The following is a 26,364-nucleotide window of genomic DNA, read 5'->3' on the forward strand; positions in this document are numbered from 1 at the left end:
GATGGTCATTTATGGCTTGGTGGAATGGTGTTGGAGGTCGAAGGTCAAAGGGAATTGCTGTTTGGAAAGAGAGGCGCATTACATGACGAATGTAATTAAATATATAAACTGTGCTGTAAAATAAAGTTTTATTTACCTTTTTGATGGTCGTTGATGGCTTATGGAAGGAGAGTCACCTTCCATAAGGACTGTTGGTGCTGTTCGGTCGTGTGCTTCCGCCGAAGATCACTCCACCAGCCGTGGTGGGTGTGTATTATAAAAATAGTGCTTATTATAAGGTTTAATTTTCATAAATTTGACGTTTGTAAGACAAAAAGTTTGTCAGATAAGGTGTTTGTAAGTTGAGGTCTCACTGTACTACATACAGCAACATGAAATAGCAATTTTGGTGACTTAGAAAGTTGCGTCCGCGAAATGAGCCTCATAGCATAGCCTCTTAACTTCTTGTGAGTGATCATGAGGGACTCCAGTCGGTAACTTCTGTGAGGCTATTTAAATAGGTGTTTGCATTGAATGCAAACGCTCACAAATGCTACAATGGGAAAGTCAAAGGTGCTCAGCATGGATCTGAACAAGTCAGGAAAGTCACTTGGAGCCAAAGAAGTATATGTTCCAATCACTTTATCAGAGAAAAATCAGAGTTGTAGAAATAACTGGAAACTCAAGAACATAATGTCATGAAATTATGTTCTTCACAAGTGTATGTAAACATTTGACCACAACTGTAAACAAAGAAGTATCAGAAAAGAAGTGTGCCAACGCGGAGGAAAATTTGTATGAGCAACATGATGAAATTGAGACTTTGTATGATGTATTTTAGGTGAAAATTCACACTTACAATGTACAGTAAATAAATTGGTGAAATGGGATTGGTTCAAAACAGTAATTCGTATCCTTTGAGCAAGTGTATTCCAGCAGAGACATGCTTCCTGCATAGCTGATTTGAAAATATACAATACAATACACATACAATATACAATACAATACACATACAATATATAATACAATCACATTATATATATATATATATATATATATATATATATATATATATATATATATATATATATATATATATATATATATATATAGAGAGAGAGAGAGAGAGAGAGAGAGAGAGAGAGAGAGAGAGAGAATTAAAGAAGAATTAAATGCTCTTCCATTGGAAACACATCAAAAGACGTTTTTAAGATGTTCTTTTTTTAATATACATTTTTTTCTCATATATTTTCTCTATATATATACACACACATATATATATATATAATATATATAATATATATAAAATATATATATACATATATATATAATATATAATCCCAGGCTGTGCTTTGACTCCCAACAAGTACGTTGGTGAGTCACCACAGTCTTTGCTAATAAAACAGTGTCCCCAAGGCATGTTGCATATTTAAATTACTGTTTTCTAAACGTCACTGGTATTCAATGACATTCTAATGAGAAAAAACACACATTAAAAAAAGAACATCTTAAAAACGTCTTTTGATGTGTTTCCAATGGAAGAGCATTTAATTCTTCCTGCCACTCTCATTGACCGATGGAGATAAGCCAATGGGGGAAAAAAAATAATCAACAACCTGCTCCAAAATGTTCTCCAAAAATGCCGGAAGAAGTGTCGTGTTGCTACCTGGCTGCACATTCTTGAGCGCATGTGGGTGTGTGCTCATGGAAGTCTTGTCAGAACTGGTTGGAAGTCACCCTCGAGCAATGAACCTCTCATGCTATGACTTATGGCCAGACCTGAAAGATCCAAAGGATCTCCACCCCACTTTTTGAGATGAATTGTCCTCATTAGCACTGCAAAGACGGGCGTGACCAGACAGTGATTGTTAACCTTTTTAGAGGTATCGAAGACAAGCAATTCAGATGAACATTCGCGGAACCCTTCATCAATGAAAATAAATAAATAAACACATTCTTTTTGCATCTTGAATTTGTAAAAATGAATACAGTAATTTTCGGTACACAGGTAACATCCGACTTACGACCGGGTTCCGTTCCGACAAAACGGTCATAAGTCAAACGGTCGTAAATCGAAAAGCATTCAAAATGGCTGACGCAAGGTTTATACTACAGGATAGTATACAATGTCAATCTGTTGTTTTTAAGCAACGTTTTCGATTGAATACTATTATATACCAAAATGTTGACAGTTCGTTTATAAATCTTATAACTTTAAGTGTCATTTTAATCATTTTATATTTCGTATTATCGATCTTTATTACTGTGTAATACGTGCACACGCTTTCTGCTGACCCAAATACGCACGGCTTCCCATGCATGCGACCTGTCCAAAAATCGCTCTCCTTGGTAATGGAGAAGTCACCCAACACACACGCTCGGACTGAGGCGGACAGGTATGTGTGTGTGTGTGTGTGTGTGTGTGTGTGTGTGTGTGTGTGTGTGTGTGTGTGTGTGTGTGTGTGTGTGTGTGTGTGTGTGTGTGTGTGTGTGTGTGTGCGTATTTTTTTCTGATATATATAATACTGTATATAATTTTAAAAACATTAACAATACACAAATAGTATTTTTTTAAACAGACAAAAGTAAATAGAATGTCAAGAGATAAGTATTGTTATTTATTTATTTAGTTTGTACGACGTCATATCACTACAGTTAAAACTAACTTAAATTACCCACCGCACTGATTGGATAAGCAATACATGAGAGTGTTTCCCTCATATATATGAGAACATTTCCGAAGTCTGCCCGAAAACATTTTCAGTTGTGCGTGAAAGAGTTTCAGGAGTACGTATACAAATTTCTCAATTGTGCTCGTGTGAAAGGTCATCCTGAATTACATCCCCGGTGGCCGCGCTGACACGAGCGTTCACTCTCACATCTCTGGATTCGAGAACATTCCAGAAACAGCAAAATGTTTGACAAAGGGAGGCACACAGAGTAGGAAGTTTTCCATCCTGTGGCCACATAAAAGGAAATATATACACTTTCATATACACACACCGGCCCCAACATGCCATCACAATCTGATTGGAGAACCTTCTGAGAGAGTCCACACGTAACCCACGGAAATGTTGCTATGAGACCAACTGCACATTTTACAGTCTGATTCTTCATTTTGGGAAGCCAAAGGCTCGCCTCTGCAAAAATAATGTTGTGCTGAGATACCGGGAAATGGGAGTCTAAAAATTGCCTTTAAATTTGCAACAAAAACAACTTCAATTGCAAAATACAATGAAACATGTTAGAGTGAACATTTTAGATTGCCCTTTTCGATCACTTAAATCAAGTACAATTCATTTTTTAAGTACACTTAAAGGACAACCAACGCCTCTGGACAAGTTGTGTCCATAATTTTTAAAATGACTTCAAATGACTTCTACTGAGCGTATTTTACAAAGATTCCACCGCATATAGCTATATTTTATGTTTTAAGACTCGCGCTGATTGGCGACGATTCTTGACGTCACGTCACGTCAGGAACGCCCCTGACTGAGAAAGTGACACACAATGTATTTTGGGTACTTTGTTTGATCTGAAAACGTTGTGTTGATCCGTGTTAATGGTGAAATGGTGAAAACACCTAAATAACGCAATGGTGAATTGTTGTGTGTTGCACCAATACAACTATTTGATATTCGCTGACAGAAATTCCCAGCAGACAAATCGGCCCATTTCCAACGGAGCTTTGGCGTCATCTTCTGCATTTTCTGGGTGCTACATTTCTGTCCAGATGCCTTAAAATGACACGGAATAAATTCTTTAATCGATTGCAAACATGTATGCTTTCCTCTTCAGAACTATTGGAATCATATTCATAACTGGATGAGTAACAAGAAAACATCTTCTCCGAATCTGAAGCCATTGTTTTGATTCTCGAGCAAGGCAAGACGTCTTGGCGTGACATCACGAACAAGGGGGCGGGACCTTCTGAAACTGGCAACTTCCGGGTTCAATTTTAAGTAGTTTTTGGACACTTTAAGTCATTTTTATTGGTGTTTTGCATTTGACTAAAAATACCATCCTGCGTGTTTTGGGTATTTTATATGCTATAAAACATTTTTCTGATGTCAGTTAGGAAACAAAAAAGTAGTGTCGGTTGTCCTTTAAAACTTGTACATTTCATTTTAGATCTCACCATCACAGAAGGGCTTGATGAACAAAATTTGGCTGAGATAATGAGAAAACGAGAGGCCAAACAAAATGGCCTTTAATTCATTCACTGCCTTTCTCGAATGTTTTCGGGAATTGAAAAGCATGATGTGGAACGCCATTCCCGGATTTGTTCGGGTTTTGGTTTTTCTTTCGGGTTTTAAGCATCAAGCTCCGGTCAAACCTCTGGCAATGTTTTTCGCTCCCACAAGGGCGGAGCATTTGCCTTTTGTACAGCAGCGCCCATTTCAAGCTCAGATAACTCCAGACCCATTGAACTTAGGAATTAACTTTTCTGATCAAAGAAGAGAGTCTAAGGTGTCTAACGCTGCATTGAATATTTATGTAGTGCTAAAACTCAATATTCTGCGGGTACTGCAATTTGAGTGAAAATGACAAAAACCTTGGCACTGGAGTGGACATATTTTTGCACTACGTCTGGCAGTCAATGAGTTAAATTAGAAAAAAAAATACTTAAACGCAAAATACAATGAAACATAAGAGACCGAACCTTTTAGATAAGTCTGTTTTGATGAATAACATTCAGTCCAATCCATTTTGTTAAAGTGCAGTAGTAGTTTACATTTGAACTCCTGAGATGTCTCCCTTTTTTCCTTAATAACTAAGTGAAGGTCTGGCAAGACAAATTGCGGCCATTTGAGTCCCGGAAATATCGTCGCCGAGGGATTTGGGCATTACGCAGATGCTACGGTTTCACTCCCAAATGCCTTTGTGTAATTAGCATGAGCACGCTACGGTATGGCGAGCTCTGCTCCGGATGGAGATCCAATTGCTCGACCAGAGTTCCGCGTCTCGGTGGCCGGTGACGACAGTTTATATCGCAATTATCATTACGGATGATTCGATGCGTAGCATCTTGATTAGCACCGCGGAGAACACGGCCTGCCTGGTGAATAAGTCCGATTTATGGAAAAGTCGAACCAAGCAGTTCGAAAAGCCATTTGTTCATCTATGCATCCATTTTTTGGTCTTCACAAGGGTTGAGGCTTAAAATACAAAGTTTGAAAAAATATCTGCTGAAAGCTTTGGTTATAGAGTTCAAAATACAAATCACTTTTAATTTGTCCAACAACTGGACTGTTTTCTTGACGTCATCCGACTTTAGGGCTAATGAAGGGTGTCCCATCTTGTTCTTACGAGTCTCTAAGGAGCCGCAGGAATGCTGACCTCTAGTCTTCATTTTTATGGTTCTTCCCCTGTTTTGCTTATTTTCTTTAAAAAATATATTTTTATATAATATTCAATGAAAACATCTTCATCCCATGCTGCACACTCATTCTATTTTTTTTAACCGGGACACTGACTTAGCATAAAGGAAACCGGAGTCAGACTGGGAAAATAATCTTTTCATCAGCAAAGTCCGTGAATGGATCCAACGTTCATCTCGGAAGATGTCCCGTGTAATTACTTCAGATCAGCTGTTGTATAAATTTGATATTTTCTCGCCAGATGCGCTGTCCTCTTAACTCACTTCCTCCCAAAATTCGTAACATCGATTCTCTTTCCACCTTCAAATGTCATCTCAAAACCCACCTATTTAAAGGACAACCGACGTCTCCGGACAAGTTGTGTCCATAATTTGTAAAATGGCTTCAAATGACTTCTACTGAGTGTATTTTAATAAGATTCCACCGCATATAGCTATATTTTACGTTTTAAGACTCGCGCTGAACATTCAAGAAGTCTTGTTTTTGAGTTAGTGACGCGTCCGTACGTGACGTCACTAAAGGAACGCCCCTGTCCGAAAAAAAGACACATTGTAGCAGTCCTTCCATCACGTCAATGTATTTTGCTGTACTTGTTTGGTCTGACAACCTCGTGTTGCACCCAAAAGCCGCCAGAAGAGGGCGTCCAAGCTCCATATAAGGAATTTATCAGCCTGTGGAAACAGAGGTGGCCACAGGAGGTCGCCATTTTGTGCCTCTTTTTTTGGGTGAGACAGTTCCCCCCAATGTTGCCTCAAAATGGCACGAAATAAATTATTTAATCGATTGCAAACATGTATGCTTTCCTCTTCAGAACTATTTGAATCATATTCATAACTGGATGTGTAACAAGAAAGCATATTCTCAGAATCTGAAGCCATTGTTTTAATTCTCTAGCAATGCAAGACGTCTTGGCGTGACGTCACAAACTGAGGGCGGGACTTTCTGAAAATGCCCAATTCGCAGCTCAATTTTTTGCAAATTTTGGACACTTTAAGTCATTTTTATTGGTGTTTAGCATTTGAATAAAAATATCATACTGTGTGTTTTGGGTATTTTAAATGCTATAAAACGTTTTTCTGATGTCAGTTAAAAAACAAAAAAGTGACGTTGGTTGTCCTTTAAAAATTGCATTTTCTGTGTAGCTGTTTCTCTTGTTTCTATTTATAATTCTATTTTATTTATTGTATTCTATTTTGTGATTGTATTTTATTTATTATAGTACCTATGCTTGTCTGTGACTGTAAAGTGTCCTTGAGAGCTTTGAAAGGCGCTTAAAATAAAATGTATTGTTATTATATTAAACTTGATAGAGAAGGGAGGAATTTAGGATGTGGTGGCCATTATATGATCCGACGATCGTTTTTCTGTCACTGAAATGTTTAGAAGCTATTAACTCATTCACTGCCATTCCAGAATTTGTTCAGGTTTTGCTTTTTCTTGCGGTGAGGGGTGGACAATATTTGCGAGACATATTGCGGATCAATATTACTTCACATATCAGGCGCACCGACCGCATATAAGGTGCAGAAACATGAAGGTTTTTGGGTGAGGCTTATACACGAGAAAATTCAGTAAATATTTTACCTGCCGATAGGTAAAAATCTGCGCACGAATGAACCGTTTGGAATTTACGCGGCGCTGTAGCAGTCCCTTTTATTGGCATACAAAGTGCCCCCATAGTGAGTTTCTCTGCTCCATTGTTACTGACGCCGTGGCTATATTTAGGGACATTTTATTCATGATCATTTTCTCCAAGCGCCCGCAGCGGCACATAAGGTGATTTGGGTAATTGCACAGGTCTGCCTCACATAAAAGTTGTAGTCAGAGGAAGACATCCCAGGGGCTAATTTCAGTCTTTCTGGGTTGACTGCAGCACCACCATAGACGACAAACCCAAATTCTGACAATCACCGCTCAGAACTGAATAGCATTTTTTGTGAGAAAATGCTGCCCACCCGCACAATGGAAAAATCTGCATCTAGACTGACACCCCGCAACAAGAAACATACGATGATAAGGATACCTCACTGAAAATCGAGCATAAGCATGGAGATTTTTTGTCTCGCTCATATATTCATTCGTTTAGGCAAGCGTATCTAATGGAGTGGCCAGAAATTGTTCTCATCTGAAGCGTCACCACTCACTGAACTTGAGCGTTAGCCAGTGAGCTTCAACCCTGACGTCATCAATGAGAAATTTCATTTACGGCTGCTTCACTTCAAATCTGTCAAATATAATCAAATCGACACCCTGCGTAAATTACATCAAGCTGTAAAATGGTGGACATGGAATGTTGACATAAATTACAAACTGCACATTCAAAAATGGTAGAAAAACAACACTATTACACTAAGAAATAAAACATGTTATAGTTCTGTACTGCTTAAAAACATTTATTGGGTGACATTTTAACAAACCTTGCCATATTTTCCTTTATGTGTACAGTTTGTATTTGCCTCTGGAAAGATGTTTTTATTTTTTTAACTGCACACTTTATGAAACTCATCAAAGGTATGTGACATGTTTGCGGTTATAGTACGGTATGCAGTGCCAAAGTTCATCATCAGATTGATTTCCAAGACATAGTGACCTTAATATAAGGGCACTGGAATTTGGTGATTTTTGCGAAAGACCACGTAGTCAAACCTCAGTTTTCAAGCATAATTCGTTCCAGAAACCTGTTCGAAAACCAATTTGGTCGAAAACTGAAACATTTCCCATTATAATCAATGTTTTCAATGTCTTCTTTTTTTTGATCAAGTCAAAACACAATCACAATGGAACGCTACATGAGGACAAGGCGTCGGTCACAATGAAACGCAACACAAGGAAGTGACATATAAGGAAGTGGAGGGGAGTCCAGTGGTGCATTCAGGTGTGCTCAGTTTGGTCAAGAACCCAACCCAGTTGCAAAACCGTGGCATTAAAAAAATAACAATAAAAATTGGGGTGAAAAACCGAATGGGTTGAGAAAAGAGACCTTCGAAAACTGAGGTTTCACCGCACTTAGCCAAGACACCCAAGTTGGGTGATTAAAATCCAGGAATAAATTGTTCTCAGGGCTCTCAGTAGAAGTACAATAAAAAAACACACACAAATATGTACAAATTGTGTATTTTTTCATTACTTTTTTTGTCCAGTCTATATTTGTTATGTACAATTCAGTTGTATTTAACTTTTAAAGGACAACCGACGCCTCCGGACAAGTTGTGTCCATAATTTTTAAAATCGCTTCAAATGACTTTTACGGAGCGTACTTTACAAAGATTCCACCACATATAGCAACATTTTACGTTTTAAGACTCACGCTGAATATTCAGGAAGTCTTGTTTTTGAGTGGGTGACGAGCTCGACATTACGTCACGGAAGCAACACCCCTGACCGAGAAAGGACACACAATGCATTTTGCGGTACTTTGTTTGGTCTGAAAACTTCGTGTTGATGGCGAAATTAGAAGGAAAACACATAAATAAAGCGATGGTGAATCGTTGTGTGTTGCACCAAGACTACTATTTGATATTCGCTGACACAAATTCCAAGCAGACAAATCAACGGAGCTCTGGCGCCATCTTCTGCATATTCTCTGGGTGCTATACATCAGTTTTGATGCCTCAAAATGACCCGGAAGAACGTCTTTAATCGATTGCAAACATTTATGCTTTCCTCTTCAGAACTATTTGAATCATATTCATAACTGGATGCATAACAAGAAAGCATCTTCTCCGAATCTGAAGCCATTGTTTTGATTCTCGAGCACGGCAAGACGTCTTGGTGTGATGTCACGAACTGGGGGCGGGACTTTCTAAAAATGCCCAATTCGCAGCTCATTTTTTTGCAGATTTAGCACACTTTTAGTCATTTCATCATTGGTGTTTTGCATTTGACTAAAAATACCAGCCTGCGTGTTTTGGTTATTTTAGATGCTATAAAACGTTTTTCTGATGTCAGTTAGGAAACAAAAAAATGGTGTTATTTCCTTTAAGTACGATGGATCCATAGACAATCAGATTTATAGTCGGGGGACTGGGTACACGTTCGGATCGTTAACCTCAGCGCACTCTGTTCCAAGTCTGTGGCAGCCATGACACTATAAAATGACTCGTATTAAGATTCCCTAAAAAATTCCACCATCGTTTGTCATAATTCGGAGTGATGAGGCGTGCGGTAAGAAGAATCCGTTCTTGTTTTCTCCTTGGTGAAGTCTGCTTCACTCACCTCGTCTTCTTCGTTGTTCTTTTGAGGAACCTGCTGGTCGGCAAAACCAGGCTCCTCTTCATCCATGATTTTCAGAAAGTCATACAATTCGACAGAGGGAGGCCAGTCATCATTCCCCAACATTCCTATAGACCGAGATCAAATAACCCAATTCAATCGAAAGTAGGAGATCAATCAGATATCGTGGCAGTCATGGATAATGTAATGGAAATCAAAATGTTTCAAAGTGCCAGAGAAAAAACATCCACATGACTATTTTCCAAGTACAGAGCATGCGAGAAGGAATGCATTGTCACATATTATGTTCATTACGCTACAAACAACAACACATTACACATGTTGCCCTTAGGCGCTGAGTCCACACTCACAACAGGCACGACGGTTTTACTTTCATGACTCTTAAAAACATTTCCGAGACATTGCAACATGCAAAGGATCGAAATGAGGTCAGCTTTTCTGAATTCAATTTGTCTTCAAACTATGACTGAGATTTTGACCAATAGCAAAAATCATCCTATATAATTCGGATAATGGTACGCATTAGGAGCATAGTGCTTCGCCGTATGTATGGCTGAAGTGCGCAACTCCATATTTGCTATTTAGACAACCATGGCAGAAAGACACACGCACACACAAAACAATGATGAAAAACACTGTAAAAGCTTTCAAGCCTCCTTTGTTATTTTGAATTCCTCCAATAGGAGTGAATTAAGTCACCGGTGGCCATTATACTGCCAATGGCTAAGCCCGCAAAACTTAAAAAGATTGATTTCTCTTTCTATACCCGCACAAAGAGACAGACAGACAGACAGACAGACAGACAGACAGACAGACAGATAGAAAGCTACTGTGTCTAGCTGGCATAAATAGATAGAATACTAGCCAGTTCGCTAGCTGGTTAGCTACTTGGTTAGCTAGCGAATCAGTTCGCTACTTGGTTCGCTGGATAGATAGATAGATAGATAGATAGATATATAGATAGAGTGTATTTTCTTATGTCAAATGCAGAAAGTTAACTTGTTTGCGAGCTAACCAGTTCACGAACTAATTAGGTAGCTGGTTAGGTACTTGGTTAACTAGCTAATCAGTTCGCTAGCTGGTTAGCTACCTGGCTAGCCAGGTGGATGGGTGGATGGATAGTTAGATAGATAGAATGTATTTCCTTATGTAAACTACAGATGTACAATGTATTTGTCATAAACTGGAAAGGACATTGTTTCAATGCCATTATGTTTGAACCACACTTCTAAAACACCCGTCCTGTAACATTAAATAAATATTTTAAACTTTAGAAGGCGCCAACAACAAAGTATTTCACAAATGTTAACTTCTGTGTATAACGGTTGATGAAAGGAAACCGTATGAATGAGTGAACATGTCTGAAAATGACTTGATGGTTCTCAACCATGAGGATATTATTTTAACTCATCCTGTGCTTGGTTGAAGGAGCAACCTTGGCATGACATCTTGTCAATCCGAATCTACAAGCTTTTAAAATCCACTTTTGTTTCAAGAATTCATTCCGCCAGGAAAGCCTTGGGGAATGGATTGTCTCACATCATTCGGGACGTCGGGATCCTTACCAGCAGGAGGCTCTTTGGCATTCTCCACTCTTTGCAGCCACTGCAAGACAGACGGGGCTGTGATGGGTGTGTTGGATGGGTACTCATAAACTTCACGTCCAGAGGGCAAATGCGTTAGAATCAGTGCAGGAAGGGGGGGCAGAGAACCCAGATAGGAGCCCAGGACCGACATTCCAACCGGAGTGCGACCGCTGCAATAAAAACGTGTTGGATTTAAAGCAACAATACCAACAACAGTAGATGAAATTTGTGCCTGCCTCGCGTTTTAGTAATCTCCCTTCAGATAGGAAGTATTGTTGTCACCACTTTCAGTTCATTGCATAAGGGAGCCGTTAAATAGGAAATGGCACACCAAAAAATATTTTCCTGTTTCATGAACCTGAAAAAGACAACGTTCACTTTTTTAAGTGAGTTACAGAATCGAATGAACTGTTGATTATTCTAATTTATTGGATGCAACAATGGAAGAAATTTAATCCAATGGCGATCTTGTACGGCCGCTAACATTTTGATTTTCTTTCTTATTTTTCCTCATCCAAATTAAAGGAGGACTTGACCAAAACCAGACGAAAAATATCGCCACACGGAGGACACCACAAAGGCTGTGTTGATCCCGCAATTAAGGTCACGGGCAGGCACCGTATTTGTCACCTTGGTAATAACAAGCCATACACAGTAGCCAAAATGGAACTGTATAGTGCAACTTAGCAGTTTTTACTAGTGCAGCGTGTTCTACCGGAAACAAATTCCTTGTGTGTTCTACATACTTGGCAATTAAGATGATTCTGATTCTGATTCTGATAAATTCAGACATAGTTGAAATGAACAGAGACCAAGGCCTCCACGGGGGCTAATGTTACGTTAGGAAGGTAAACGTTTTCCCAGAGGAGCTTTTCACATGAGAAAGCGGATTGCAGTCTACAGAGAGCACAATGCGACACGGCTGTCGTGCAGGATTCTCTTTGGGTGTGCTCATCCCATTATTTTGCATGAACGGCATAAATCCGTTTTGGAAAACAATCAAAGTTCTAGCATAATTAGTTCTTTTCTCAATCCTTTGTAATGCATCAACTATGCATTACAAATATACATATGTGTGTGTGTGTGTGTGTGTGTGTGTGTGTGTGTGTGTACACATATATACAGATATATACACACACACACGCACATACACACACACACACAGGATTTTCTGGAATATAAAGGCGCACCTTCAACGAATGACATATTTAAAAACCTTTTCCATACAAAAGGTGCACCACATTATCAGGGGCAACTTCAATGAATGACATATATAGCAATATAATAATATATAAATATAATAATATAAAAATCAAATCAGGAATGCTTGGTGTAAATACAAAATACGTCGTACAGGTGGATCCAGCAGGTCAAGTAGGGCTCCATTCTCTGGCCTCCCGATTGCAGCAGTCTTTTCATCTCCTCCAGCTGCAGCTTGTTCTGCCTCAGGCCGATCTCATCCTCCTCTTCTCCAACAAATAGCAGGAGAAGCGCTTTACCCAGGCTGAGGAAGGATGGCAGGTTTTCCACTGTCAGTTCAGGCTGACAATCCAACAGAAGGGGATAGGGGAAAAACTGTCACGTGAATGTGGGTCACACAAATATTCAATGATGTGATTCATGTCATCATAACTTTGTTTACGCCAATGGCTTTTCTATCTTTGACTTGGAGCTCACAGCAGACTTAACTCACTGCCAAGAACTTGCAAATGTGCCACATATTTCGTCTGCCACAAAGGTGATGTGTGTTTTCGAACTCACGGGATAAAAACTGGCATTGCAAACGTCTGTACACAGATTGTGTCCTGCCTTTTTGACAAACTGAAAACTGCCACTTCATTAGAGCAGCAATAATATTTTAATGATGTGGCAAAAGGCGCGACAATAGCCACTAATTTGGGTCGCGTCCGGAAAGAAAAACATGTCTGCTTGATACCAGATTTATTCTTAAGGCCACGATGAGGTATTATAAAACTATCAAAAATATGCAACGTTTCCATCCATTGGTAATAAAAACTTACCAATGGATGCAGAAGTGCCGCCTCAATGTGGGAAACCAACTCATCTGCAGAGGTGAACTGTGACATCACGGTGGGCAGCGGCTGTCGCTTCCAAGATGGAAACACTAAAACTGCAGGGAGGCTGATGGAGAGGTCGGCGGCCCTAAAAAGCATATATGGAGAGTGCAAACACACACACGCACGCACGCGCACACAGACATACACGCACATGTCCACACTCTCACACACACACACACACACACACACACACACACACACACACACACACACACACACACACACACACACACACACACACACACACACACACACACACACACACACACACACACACACACACACACACAACACCCTATTAGCCACTTTTCCTTTCTGGTGTCACGTGACCAGTTAGTGTTCTACAGTCTCGCATGTTCAGGCATATGGATGCCTCCACTAGTGATGGGCAAGTGAAGCTTCATGAAGCAGTTTTTGACTCCTCTAGGTGGCACTCTTGGTTTACCGCATTCACTGCCATTCCCGAATTTATTCGGGAATTGAAAATACAATGGACAGCGCCTTTCGCCAGGGGTGCCGATAAAGCGCTGGCCAGACCTCTTGCAATGTTTTTCCCTTCCACGACAGGGCAGCATTTCTCTTTTTTCCATGTTTGTACTTTGTTCCAGCTTCAGTTGTTGTTAAAGCTATATAAACCAATCTGTATGTATTGCACTTTATTTTGGACAGCCACCCATGAAAGAAGAGTCGAAGGTTTCTTATGCTGCAATAAATGTCTATGTAGTCCTAAAACTTAAAGGACAACCGACGTCACTTTTTTGTTTACTAACTGACATCAGAAAAACGTTTTATAGCATCTAAAATACCCAAAACACGCAGTATGATATTTTTTATTCAAATGCAAAACACCGATAAAAATTACAAGTGCTTCACGAAGCTTTGTGTTCACATCACTAGCCTCAACTGTTGCTGTCAAGGTCAGATGGGTGTTATTTTGTCCAGTTTTCTAAAATAGATGTCGACATGATGGCGGCAAACTCAAATGAAAACAAGCAGCGGAATTTAATGCAAAGCGGTAACCTTGGAAAGGAGAAATAATTCACAGAGCCTACCATTCCTGTGCCAGCACGTCTGTCACCAGGGCACTCAGTACCCTCCCTCGCATTGACTTTGCCGCTTCATTAAAAATGGACACATCTGCCAACACAACCAGAGAAACGGCCGTTGCTTCACACAAACTCATTTACCATCTTTCGCTATCTCACATTTCAGTCATACTTTCACAACTTCATTAAAAAAAAAAAAAAAAATGGTAATATTTAAAAGTGCCTTCAAAATAAAAGACACGGTGCTGTTTCCTCCCACATTCCAGAAACATGAATGGCAGGCAGATGGAACAGTCCAAATTGTCCCTAGGTGTGAGTGTCAGAGTGACTGTTGTTTGTCTTTGTGTGCCATGCGATTGGCTGGCAACCGATTCAGGGTGGCCCCCGCCACGTGCCCGAAGACAGCTGGGATAGGCTCCAGCACCCCCCGCGAGCCTAATGAGAAATAAGCGGTATGGAAAAGGGATGGATGGATGGATGGGTTTACTGCTCCGGAATCTCATTGTGATAAATCCACAGTGGAAGCAGGACTCCGGATTCAATTAAATGCAGGTTTCTTTTTTTGACAGTCGTAGTACTCTTCTGTCTCCTGGCTGGGCTTTTTTCCCTTTTCCAAAGACGTGTGTTTTTAATTATTTAGCAATCTTATTTGCTAGTTTCATTTTATCGGTAACCTATCACGTTACCGAAATGAGCGCTTTCTCTTGCGTCAATCGTAGCATTCTGTCTACTGATGTGACAGAGTTTCCAGTATTTTTTCAAGATAAAACATAAAACACAATATTTCAGATTCCAAAATAAATAAAACAGAAAAAAATTCGATATAACCGTAGTGGGCATGTTTTTTTTGCTGCGATATAACCGGGACCGATATATCCGGATACCGAATGACCCACAGAATCATACTATTCTGCGGCCCGGGGGCCTCTGCTGTATACAATGGCTGATATGATTTATCTAAACAGTAACCCAAATACAACTGTATAGTGCCTCCATTTTTCTTTAAGATACTAGTGCAGCGTGTTCTACCGGAGACAAATTCCTTGTGTGTTCCACATACTTGGCAATAAAGATGATTCTGATTCTGTTACCCGAAAGTGTTTGCATCCGAAACAGTCCGACTATTTTGTCAGGGATGTCGACTGCCAGCTCAGGATGAGACGCCCCATGAAGGAATGATGTCACTTGCTGCTGACTCGACAGAAGCTGGGGAGAAGCCGGACGGCTCCTGGGTGAAGGAAGAAGGACACACAGACACAAACGAGAGGGAGTTAGGGGTGCGGGGGTCAAGCATTTGGAGGCTGTGAAAGGTTCATTACTTTGGGCCTCACCATTTCAATAACACAAATTAACAAGATGATATTTAAACTCTAAATGTCTTTCCTGCGTGTGTTTATTTGGGACAGTGAAGATATCTTTCATGGTTCTCATCACACATACACTTTTGTGGGGTCTCCGTCTGCGTGGGGGTTTATCACAGCTGCAATGGTGGCCAAGACAAACATTCCTTTGAGTTGTTGTTTTTCTTCCACTTTTCTTCATCCTATCGAAAGCTCCCGGGAATCATAGTATTTGCTTCATCTGCGTGTGGCATCTGCTCACGTGCCATTTTCAATGTTCTTGATATTTTTTGTGGGCTTCCAAGCACACGTGCCAAACCCAAGACGATGAGATCCTGCCCACAAAATCATTTTGGACGGTCGATTAAACCTAAGCATGAAATAGTTTGTGCATCATAAATTAATACTGTTCCAATTCAATGTCGCTTTTGACATGCCTGCCCTGGCCACCAGGGGACAGTAAAAAACAGTTATATTGACCTACTGAGTAGTAGTGATGGACAAGTGAAGCTTCATGAATCACTTGATAGGTTTTGACTCCTCTAAAGGGCACTATTTGTTTAAAGATGTAGTGGATTTTGATATTATATTTAAACCAAATATCACAAGTTCTCTATCAGTAAACATGCTGATAGAGAAGTCCAGAGAAGGTCAGAAGGAATAGCGCTGTGTCTTTGTAGATTTAGAGAAAGCGTGTGACAGTGTGCCAAGAGAAGAGCTATGGTATTGCATGAGGAAGTCTGGAGTGACAGAAAAGAATGTCACAGCGGGTGCAAAACATGTATCATGACTGTAAGACAGTTGTGAGGTGTGCTGTCGGTGTGACGGAGGAATTCAAAGGTGGAGTTGGGACTCCACCAGGGGTCAGCTCTGAGCCCCTTCTTATTCGCTATGGTGATGGACAGGCTGACAGACGATGTTAGACAAGAATCTCCTTGGACCATGATGTTTGCAGATGACATTGTGATCTGTAGCGAGAGCAGGGAACATGTGGGGGAGAAACTAGAGAGGTGGAGCCCTGAAACTGAGAGGAATGAAGTTCAGTCGCACCAAGACGGAATATATGTGTGTGAATGAGAGGGATCCAAGTACAATAGTGATGCTACAGGAACAAGAGATAAAGAAGGTGGAGGATTTTAAGTACTTGGGGTCAACTTTCCAGAGCAATGGCGAGTGTGGAAAAGAGGTGAAGAAGCGTCTCCAGGCAGGCTGGAACGGCTAGAGAAAAATGTCAGGTGTGATGTGTGATAGAAGGGTTTCAGCTAGGATGAAAGGAAACGTGTATAAAACGGTGGTGAGACCAGCCATGATGTTTGGACGGGAGACAGTACCACTGAACAAAAGATAGGAAGCAAAGCTGGAGGGCGCAAAGAGGAAGACGTTGAGGTTTTCTTTGGGAGTGACCAGGTTGGATAGGATCAGGTATGCGTACATTAGAGGGACAACTCATATTAGAGGCTTTGGAGAGTAAGTCAGAGAGGCCAGACGGAGATGGTTTGGACATGTCCAGAGGAGAGAAAGTGACTATATCGGGAGAAGGATGCTGAGCCTTGAACTGCCAGGCAGGAGACCAAGAGGAAGACCGAAGAGGAGGTTTATGGATGTGGTCAAAGAGGACATGTTGGTAGCTGGTGTGAGAGAAGAGGATGCACAAAACCGGGATAGATGGAGGACATTGATTCGCTGTGGCGACCCCTGAAAGGAAAAGCCGAAAGGAAAAGAAAATCACACGTGCTTCACGAAGCTTTGTTTTCCCATCACTCATGACCAGTACTACAGTAAGTGAATCAATCCGACACTGTCATATTCATCGTTTTTCAGAAGATAAATAATTCCTCTTCCCCTTTCATTCAACATACAAACGAAGGATGTTCAAAGAGTAGAATCTCACAATAAAATAAAGCGAAGCAGCGGCTCACTTCCCAACATTCCTCGGTACACCTGAACGAGCTCGTGAGGGCGGAATAGCAGGACACTCGGAAAGGCCGTGATTGGCTGGAATGAGATTGGGCAGCAGTCCCCTGACCGAGCAGCGCAGAGGTCGGTCCATTCGCCGCAATCCACTGCGCTCATATGGACGTCAGCAATGCTGGCATCTAGAAATGCGGCAATCAAAACGTGCGTGGATAAGACACACATTTACATCAAAAATGTCATACTGTCAGCAAGTAGTAATTACCTGCAAGCCTCTGGGCCACTTCTGTAAACGAGCTGAGGAAGGCCATTGAAACAGCGTCCCCTGGTTGTAGTATGAGAAACCACATTTAATAAAATGTACATACACTGGTACCTCTATTTACAAACGTCTCATCAAAGAACACAAAGGTCTCAATTTTGAGAGAGGTGGAATGAAATAAGGTATTTACATGGAAAACACATCTCTACTAAAGTAATTTTCTGGTGAAGAAAAAAAATACATTTCATGAGTAGGGCGACCACTTAACCTTGTTTAAAGAACAACCGACATCACTTTTTTGTTTCCTAACTGACCTCAGAAAAACGTTTTATAGCATCTAAAATACCCAAAACACGCAGGCTGAGATTTTTAGTCATATGCAAAACACCAATAAAAATGACTTAGTGTCCTAAATCTGCAAAAAATTGAGCAGCGAATTGGGCATATTCAGAAAATCCCGCCCCCAGTTCGTGACGTCACCCCAAGACGTCTTGCCTTGCTCGAGAATCAAAACAATGGCTTCAGATTCGGAGAATATGCTTTCTTGTTACACATCCAGTTATGAATATGATTCAAATAGTTCTAAAGAGGAAAGTATAAATGTTTGCAATCGATTAAAGAAGGTCTTCAGGGTCATTTTGAGGGATCAAGACTGAGGTGTAGTAAATGCAGAAGATGGCGGTAGAGCTCAGTTGGAAATAGTTTTATTCTTCACCTTGGAATTTTTGTCAACGAATATCAAAGAGTTGTCTCGGTGTAACATACAACGATTCACCATTGCGTTATTTATGTGTTTTCCTTCTAATTTCGGCATCAACACGAATTTTTCAAACCAAACAAAGTACCGCAAAATGTATTGAGGTGATGCAAGGTATGTCCTTTGTCGGTGAGGGGCGTTCCTTCAGTGACATCGGGTGAGGACTCGTCACCAACTCAAAAACAAGACTTACGGAATGTTCAGCGCGAGTCTTAAAACGTAAACTATAGCTATATGCGGTGGAATCTAAAATACGCTGAGTAGAAGTCATTTGAAGCGATTTTACAAATTATGGACACAACTTGTCCGGAGACGCCGGTTGTCCTTTAAATAGCTTTACTTTTGACTATTTGGAATTCGGAATTGATTCTCGCTCAGTGACTGGAAGTATGCGTTTGAACGTGAATGCTTTTTTGTTTGTGACTATTGACCAATCAAGGGTAATCTGCCCATTGCCCAAAAAATATGTTCTGTGACATTTTGAAATAGACACAATTTCAGTCTTAAACATTTCGTGACACTTTCAGCTGATTTTTTTTTTTTCGGGGCAACGACAGAACGTTGCAAACGTCTTCGTCCGCCATTAGATTTGCTCAGTATGCCGGAATAATTTTATTTAACTGATACACTCAATGACTACATTCTGTACAGTTCCTCCCCTGCCAGGGCTCAACTTTTAATACAAACGACAAAACAAATAAATAACCAAATCACCATCTGTGTGTCTTGCGTGTCTCAGGATTTATGAGTTTAAATCTGGCGTCTGATTTCCAGAGGATGAAGACAGAGAGACCGGCCATCCCATTATGACTTGGCGGGGTGTGGGGATTGAAATGGTAAAAATGAATTCTGGACTGTTCTTCCCATCAAAAAAGTTTGTATCGTATTTCACTTTGTTGCATTTCCATTACTATGCGAAATCCAACTGCCCAACTTAAAAGATTTATAGGTGAATATGTAATTCGATGAAAATGGTTTTCGTAACACTCCCCAAGAGCAAGAAAAAAAAGCGTTTTGTGACGTCACAACAAAGAGGAAGAGCGCGACATACATTTGAGGTAGAAAAGCACCACCGTGAGGCCGCTTTGAGCGACTGCATCAGGGAAGTCGTCAGACGTCAGTTGGATAATGGAGTCCAGGTACACCACGTGGCCGCGATTCCCATAAACGGATGCTGCAATTTCGTCTTCCAACCGCCCTGGGGAACAAAAAATGAAAACAGGTTCTTCGTCCTTCTTCCGTGGCTCCTGGGCATCCGTTCTCAAGTTCTCAACTTTACCGTTGCACATCTCGTCCTCAACGTTACACTCATCCCCTTCCAACTCCTCACTTTGCATTTCCTCTCCCTCTTGATGGATGAAGAGATCTATGAGCTCCTCAGGGTTGCCTAAGGTCAAATACCTGACCTCAGACCCCTCGAAGTAAGGACGACACAGGAAGGAGACAACTGAAAAATGCTTGCCATGCTTGTAACTTGAAGATTTATTTGAAATAAATTGAATTACCCATTAAAATACCAAAATATGTTCCAGCTTCCTGAATAAATACATAAATAACTATTGCAAAAATACAAATTGCAATCATTTTAATTAAATAAATTGGAGATTAAATTGGATACTTCATAAAAGCATAGTCGTGACACAATTAAAGAGAATATCAAGAACTATCAGTTTCTGTGACATTATTTATTCATTAAGTTATTTATTTGTTGATTCATTCCTTCATTTACAATAATACCATTGTATAATAATAATAATAATAATAATAATAATAATAATAATAATACATGTATAAGCACCTTTCAAAACGCTCAAGGACACTACAGGCACTAATTTTAGCTGATATTCAATGGACATTTTTTAATCTTCTGATTGGATTAGATGAACCTTCATTAGTCTTGCAGTGGAGAAATTTACATTTCACAGCAGAAAAGTTAAGAAATGAAGAGGAAAGGAAAGGAAGAAGTAGAAAATACAGGTCTTGCTGTGCGCACCTTTGCCAGCTGGGGACAGTGATACATGCTCGAAGAATCGTCTCACAACCGACTGACTAAGCCATGTTAATAACTGTCATGTTTTTTTGCAGAGAATAAAGAATACATGCTTGCCAGTCTTGTAATATTGGCTGTCTACTTGTGTTGCTCCCCAATTTGTGTTCAAACATCCCTTGCTGAAATGGTTTCAGCATTGCAATAGCAATGCTATTTTAGCCTGTTTGTAGGGGGATGCGTTATTTATTGGCTGATTCTATTTTGGTTAAGTTACGTGTAATTCTCTTAGTTTGATGACAAACTTCAAAACCGGGAGTGGCGATGAAGCGTTTGTATCTTGTAAAAGGGGTTGAAATGATTTGAGTTGACTGTCGCCATTCAATGTGCATGTCTCCATTTTTTTGCTGACATTTTTTTTGCTAAAATAAATAAATAATAAATCGGCTAAAAGATTTCTCACTCGCATCAAGGTACCGGAAATATTGTAAATCATCAGCATACCTCATCCGGCAGCCTGTAAGCAGCATTGTATTCCAGCGGCGTTTTCACCGCAGGGCTATTCCTAGATGACACAAGGATGGAATTCATTCCGACGGTCCAATGAACGTAAAACAACGTGCACGAGAGAGACTTGATGAATCTCACCTGTGCACCAGCGTCATCAGAGCAACGCCTCGGAGCCTCCAAGCTAGCACCTTGGCCGTGTCGCGGTCCAGTCGTTCTGTTTCAGAATGCGAGAACAGAAAGACCTGGGGAGTCTGGCAGTAGGGGAAAAGCGGGCTCGGGACAGCGTCGGGGTCTTTGTATACTTCCGACTGGTGAAAGAGACGACGGAAGGAGAAAAGCAGATCACGGCGCTCCGTTTTGGCATAGGTGAGAAAATGAAGGGGGGCCGGTTACCAAAAGCGGCGCCTTCATCAGTTGCAGGAAGGCGTGCAGGCTGAGCGTGGACAGCGGCGTCCGCATCGGTGTCGATGGGCAGCGCTCCGAGTACGACGCCACGCAGTGGAGGAACCACACGTGAGACATCGGAGAGGATCTGTGAACTCTGAAAGGAAAAGTGGGACGCCTTTAAATCTGATTGTTTTTTATTATTATTGAGAATCTCGACAAATACATACCCCAAGTGCTTCAAAACAGGGCCTCCGGTTATGAGGATGAACTGGTATTTGGACCCGTACACATAAGCCGTCTCCATGACCGATCTGTGCTCTAAAGGAACGCACGTGCAACAGGTTGAGATTCACGTCACTGACGGCAGGGGTGGGGTGGGGTCATTATGTCTTGAGATGAACATAGGCAGTGGCGATGTCAAATCAATGACATCCGTCCATACCTTGTGTACCAAGACTGCTGACATAAGCAAGCACGATGTCCTTCTTTCCTCTGACTGATTTCTCCACCACCAAGAGGTCAGCGTCCGAATGCACATACTTGACCTCGTCACGCAAAATGGTGCTTAGGGACAAGAGAGACTGGGTTTGGTTATTGGGAATTAGAAAATGGATGTGAACTATGTATTTGCGAGTGATGGGCAGATGAAGCTTCCTGAAGCAGTTGTAATAGTTTTTGATTCCTCTACATCACTGGTGTCAAAGTCAAGGCCCGCGGGCCAAATCCGGCCCGCCACATCATTTTTTTTCAGCCCGCGAAAGCAAATCAAACTTGTTAAATTCCATGATGATTGCTAAAAATCTGAGCCAAAATTTCATATTTTTGGATGTCAACCACAATAAAAGTCATTATTCTTGACTTCAGATTTTAAAACGAGTTATTCATTAATTTGCTGTGTGCTCTATATGTATTATTTGAAGGGATTTAAACATTCTAATGGGTTCCCCAAATTCATAACGGCCCTCGAGAGGAAACCATAACTACAATGTGGCCTGCGGCAAAAAATGACTTTGACACCCCTGCTCTACATCAAGGGTGTCAAAGTCATTTTTTTGCCACGGGCCACATTGCGGTTACGGTTTTCACTAGAGGGGAACGTTATGAATTTGGGGAAACCATGAGAATGTTAAATTGCCTCCACATATTACATCCAGAGTTCAAATTTTGTTATTGTGGTTTAAACGGGACAATTAGAAACTTTGGTCAGGACTTTAGCAAGCATCTTGAAATTCCACACGTTTGATTTGCTGTTGCAGGCCGAATAAAATGATGTGGCAGGCCAGATTTGGCCCACGGGCCTTGACTTTGACACCTGTGTTCAAGATGGCGCTGTTGGTTTAAAGATGCAGTGGATTTTTAAGACATTTCCTTTGCATGAACCTTCGTATTTAAACCAAGAGCACCACCTGGAGGAGTAAAAAAAATATATATCACAAGTGCTTTATGAAGCTTCGTTTTACCATCACTACTGTGTACTCGTCCTCTGATGCTTCTCACCAGCGCATCGTCAGGCTGTGAAAGGTTTCTGGAACATGTGGTTGCGTGTTCATGTTCGTAAACTGAGGTCTCACTGTACAACATACAGTATTAGGGATTAATACAATTCAATATATACAGGTAATATCCGACTTACGACCGGGTTCCGTTCCGACCAAACGGTTGTAAGTAAAAATGGTCGTAAGTCGAAATCTATTCAAAATGCTGAATACAGTGCCAAATTACTTGCAAACGGTCTGATTCAGACGCCATGGGAGCGGGCAGGCATGGTTGAACTCTCACCGGCTGTACTCTGCTTTCTGCGCCGATGCGCGGCCCGACCCCACACCAGTCTGCGGCGGCGACCCGACACCTTGCCTTGAAGCAGAACGAACTGTCTCAAAGAGGTGCCGGCGGTGTCGCCGGCCATGGGCCCACCCCGCCTTGGCTCTAGTCCAGGCCGCGCTGCGGCCGGCGTCTGGGGACCCTCCCCCTCCGTTGCATCACACGGTCGATTGCTGTGCGAGAGTGAGATGCTGGCTAGCTGGCCAAAATTGTGTTGGCGGTCATGGACGTAAGTTGCGGTCAAGTACGGGTGGTCGTAAGTTGCGCCGGTCGTAAGTCAGATGTTACCTGTATATTGATTTATATAGCGCTTTAACGACGGCTGAAGCTGTAACAAAGCATTTAAATGAAGATTAAAAAAGAGGAAAATGAGTACACCAAAGAAAATAACGAGAAAACATTTTTGAAGATGTACTTGTAATTCGTCCAAGGGACCGTATGGTTTACTTACAACAGGACTTCAGAGACAATGGAGTTGACGTCAAACACAGTGTCCAAACCAAATCTTAAGAACTCCTTGCCATCCCTTCAAAAAAAACATATTTGGAGTTAAACAACTACAACAAAGAAAATCCAACACCACCGATGAGAGAAATCTCTCAAAGGAACAACAAGTCATCAACGTGGACACGTATCGGCATTTGCAGGCCGCCATGACAGACATCACAATGGATTGCCGACTTTGTCGACCGCAAGCTGTTGTGTACAAGCTTGTTTGTCAACAAATATGTTCGCTAAGCTTCTCTCTCAACGTTCAATCACTGAATAAATATACCGTAAAAGACAGATTTTTAAGCGACAACTGGATCATATAATTGTACTCCACATACCTGAAAAGAAAAGCAGTATGTTGCACTGTTTCTTTTGTGCAGTATGAGGGAATGCTCTCCTTTTTGCAGTTGATCTACACACACATACAAACAATTAAATAAACAAATTATTGAAGGAATAAACAAACAAACAAACAAACAAACAAACAAACAAATACCTACATACATACATACATACATACATACATACATACATACATACATACATACATACATACATACATACATACATACAAATAATACAAATAAAATAAACACGCAGCTAAAATAAACAAATGAACACATAAATAAACAAATAAATAAATGAATAAATGACAGAATAAATACACAAGTAAATGCATAAATACATTGAAACACAAATAAATAAGCAAATAAATAAACACGGACAAATAAAAATAAATAAACACAGACAAATTAAAAGAAATAAACACACAAATAAATGAATAAATAAACAAACAAATAAATAAACAAAAAACAAATTAAAATGTGACCAAATAAATATGGTAATATTGTAAACATTTTTCAATGTCAACAATAAACTATTCTATGTATTTAAACTCATCATTGGTAGTTTAAGGCTCGTTACCTTGCCCACGATAATTCCATAATCTTCCAGAACATCTGCAGACTTTTTTAACTCTCCTAAGAAGAGAGAGACGGTCTGGGAGACTGACGACACAGAAAAATAGGAAGAAATGATGCCATGTCGGCGCTTGGGAGCAAGCAGAGCGGTCAGTGCGGCATGGCAATACCTTGATTCTCAAAATAGATGAAGAGCATCTTGCCAGAATTCATTTTGTCGTAAAAGTCCGCAGCCGTATATTCGAGCAGCAGTCCTGATGTGTTGAACGTGTCTGTGCATCCGACGGTACTTACGCACAGCAGCAAGAAAGTCACATGCAGCCACATCATGGATGAGCAAGGCTCACTTGGACTCTGCAGGAGGGAAAATGATCGGAAAAAGATTTGAGAGTACTCGTGTTTGGCCTTTGAATTGTCACTTAAATTGTACATATATTTACTACAGTGTAGTTGTTTTTTATTGAGTGATTGATGCGTGGGTCTAAAAAAAGAGCATGGTTTCCAAAGCAGTTTTGAACAGGTGCCAGAAGAAGACGCAAAAGTAGTTTTCAGCAAAAGGAGGCCGTCAAATGAAGTGATGAAATGTGGCCAAGGGACGGAAGGAAGATGGGGATGAAGGCAGAGAAGAATGTAGAAAAGAAAGAAGGAAGAAGGGAGGAAAGGAGGAAGGAATGAAGGATGAATAAATACCATGTCTCAGGGAAGTATGGCAGAAATAAAAAAGGTTAGCAGAAAGGAACAGGTCAAGTGGGCAAAAAAAACGATAAAATAACAAAAATGTAATGTAAATTAATAAACGTGTGTTTATGCATAGCATTTTATTGTGAATTAAAATAAGAATAAAAAGAAATCGAATGTATGGCATACCTGAATGTTTTTTTTTTCTGAGAAAGCCCTCACTTAATTCGACTCGTGTAATCCCAGAAGCATTGTGACGTCATCTGTATCATTCCTCGCAGTGTTAAACGGGATGAAACGTGCCAAAAAAGTGTTCTTCGCGACCCAGTGACAAGTGTATTAGCATTGTGTGCTAGCTACCGCTTAGTTCCTACGGGTTCTCTTTTGTTGTTGTTGTTTTTCATTTGCCACCAGGTAGACAGTCTGAAAAGCGTTGAACCATAAACCTGTGGAAAACTGGGTGTAAGACGTCATTCTTTTTCTTTGGGAAGCGCATTACGAAACCAAACTCCACATTAGTTGTTGTTTTGAATAAGCGGCACGAACACAATCAAGCCGCATGTTATAAAAAACTTCCGGGAGTCGTTTTCAAAATAATATAGTGACGTGACCATATACGCGCGTAACAAGACTGACTTTAACGCACAAAATAAATCACCCGATAAAGAAATATAATACGCTTTACAATATTAATATGTGTCAGCGTTTGAAATCAGACAAAAGTGTTGTACCACTTCATATAGTATTACTATGAAGGTCTATTCCTGTAGTACAATTATTATGACAGTATTAACAAACCAATGCAATAAGCAAAATGTGGAGGCTCGCGGTCAGCCAATAAAATGTATTGCTGGCTGAGTGGGCGTGACTCCCACGTGGTCTCTTTTGCTATGAAACTATCTCGACAAGGTGGCTCCTGAGTCATCTGGACCTCATTGAATCGGGTCGATTATTGAGCCAAGATGGCGGCGACGGAGCGTTTTTTTATAGTTT

The 26,364-nt window shown here is 40.7% G+C and overlaps 1 protein-coding gene across 5 annotated transcripts in view; it reads right to left on the reverse strand.

Moving 5' to 3' along the window:
• txndc16 (thioredoxin domain containing 16) overlaps positions 1-25,903 on the reverse strand; it is a 39,119-nt gene extending 13,216 nt beyond the window's left edge. For 3 of the 5 annotated variants that reach the window (XM_089008074.1, XM_089008092.1, XM_089008102.1), the window contains exons 1-20: positions 25,561-25,903; positions 24,864-25,047; positions 24,698-24,780; positions 24,112-24,185; positions 23,733-23,807; positions 21,903-22,024; positions 21,688-21,778; positions 21,467-21,614; positions 21,212-21,381; positions 21,068-21,128; positions 19,856-19,991; positions 19,628-19,774; positions 17,823-17,882; positions 17,535-17,739; positions 15,395-15,531; positions 14,310-14,394; positions 13,201-13,342; positions 12,534-12,721; positions 11,159-11,349; positions 9,576-9,700 (exon numbers count right to left, since the gene is read on the reverse strand). In XM_089008074.1, coding sequence (XP_088864200.1) covers positions 9,576-9,700; positions 11,159-11,349; positions 12,534-12,721; positions 13,201-13,342; positions 14,310-14,394; positions 15,395-15,531; positions 17,535-17,739; positions 17,823-17,882; positions 19,628-19,774; positions 19,856-19,991; positions 21,068-21,128; positions 21,212-21,381; positions 21,467-21,614; positions 21,688-21,778; positions 21,903-22,024; positions 23,733-23,807; positions 24,112-24,185; positions 24,698-24,780; positions 24,864-25,023 — 2,400 coding nt within the window. In that variant the 5' untranslated portion in view covers positions 25,024-25,047; positions 25,561-25,903. Of the gene's footprint in view, positions 1-2,539; positions 3,717-5,685; positions 9,701-11,158; positions 11,350-12,533; positions 12,722-13,200; positions 13,343-14,309; positions 14,395-15,394; positions 15,532-17,534; positions 17,740-17,822; positions 17,883-19,627; positions 19,775-19,855; positions 19,992-21,067; positions 21,129-21,211; positions 21,382-21,466; positions 21,615-21,687; positions 21,779-21,902; positions 22,025-23,732; positions 23,808-24,111; positions 24,186-24,697; positions 24,781-24,863; positions 25,048-25,560 lie in introns of those variants that run through there. The other 2 variants (XM_089008067.1, XM_089008083.1) reach the window with 2 other exon arrangements.
• Between the last annotated feature and the right edge of the window lie 461 nt (positions 25,904-26,364).

This window comes from Hippocampus bargibanti, linkage group LG01 (genome assembly GCF_051943395.1).
Source record: "Hippocampus bargibanti isolate YZ-2025 linkage group LG01, ASM5194339v1, whole genome shotgun sequence".
NCBI classification, from domain to species: domain Eukaryota; kingdom Metazoa; phylum Chordata; class Actinopteri; order Syngnathiformes; family Syngnathidae; genus Hippocampus; species Hippocampus bargibanti.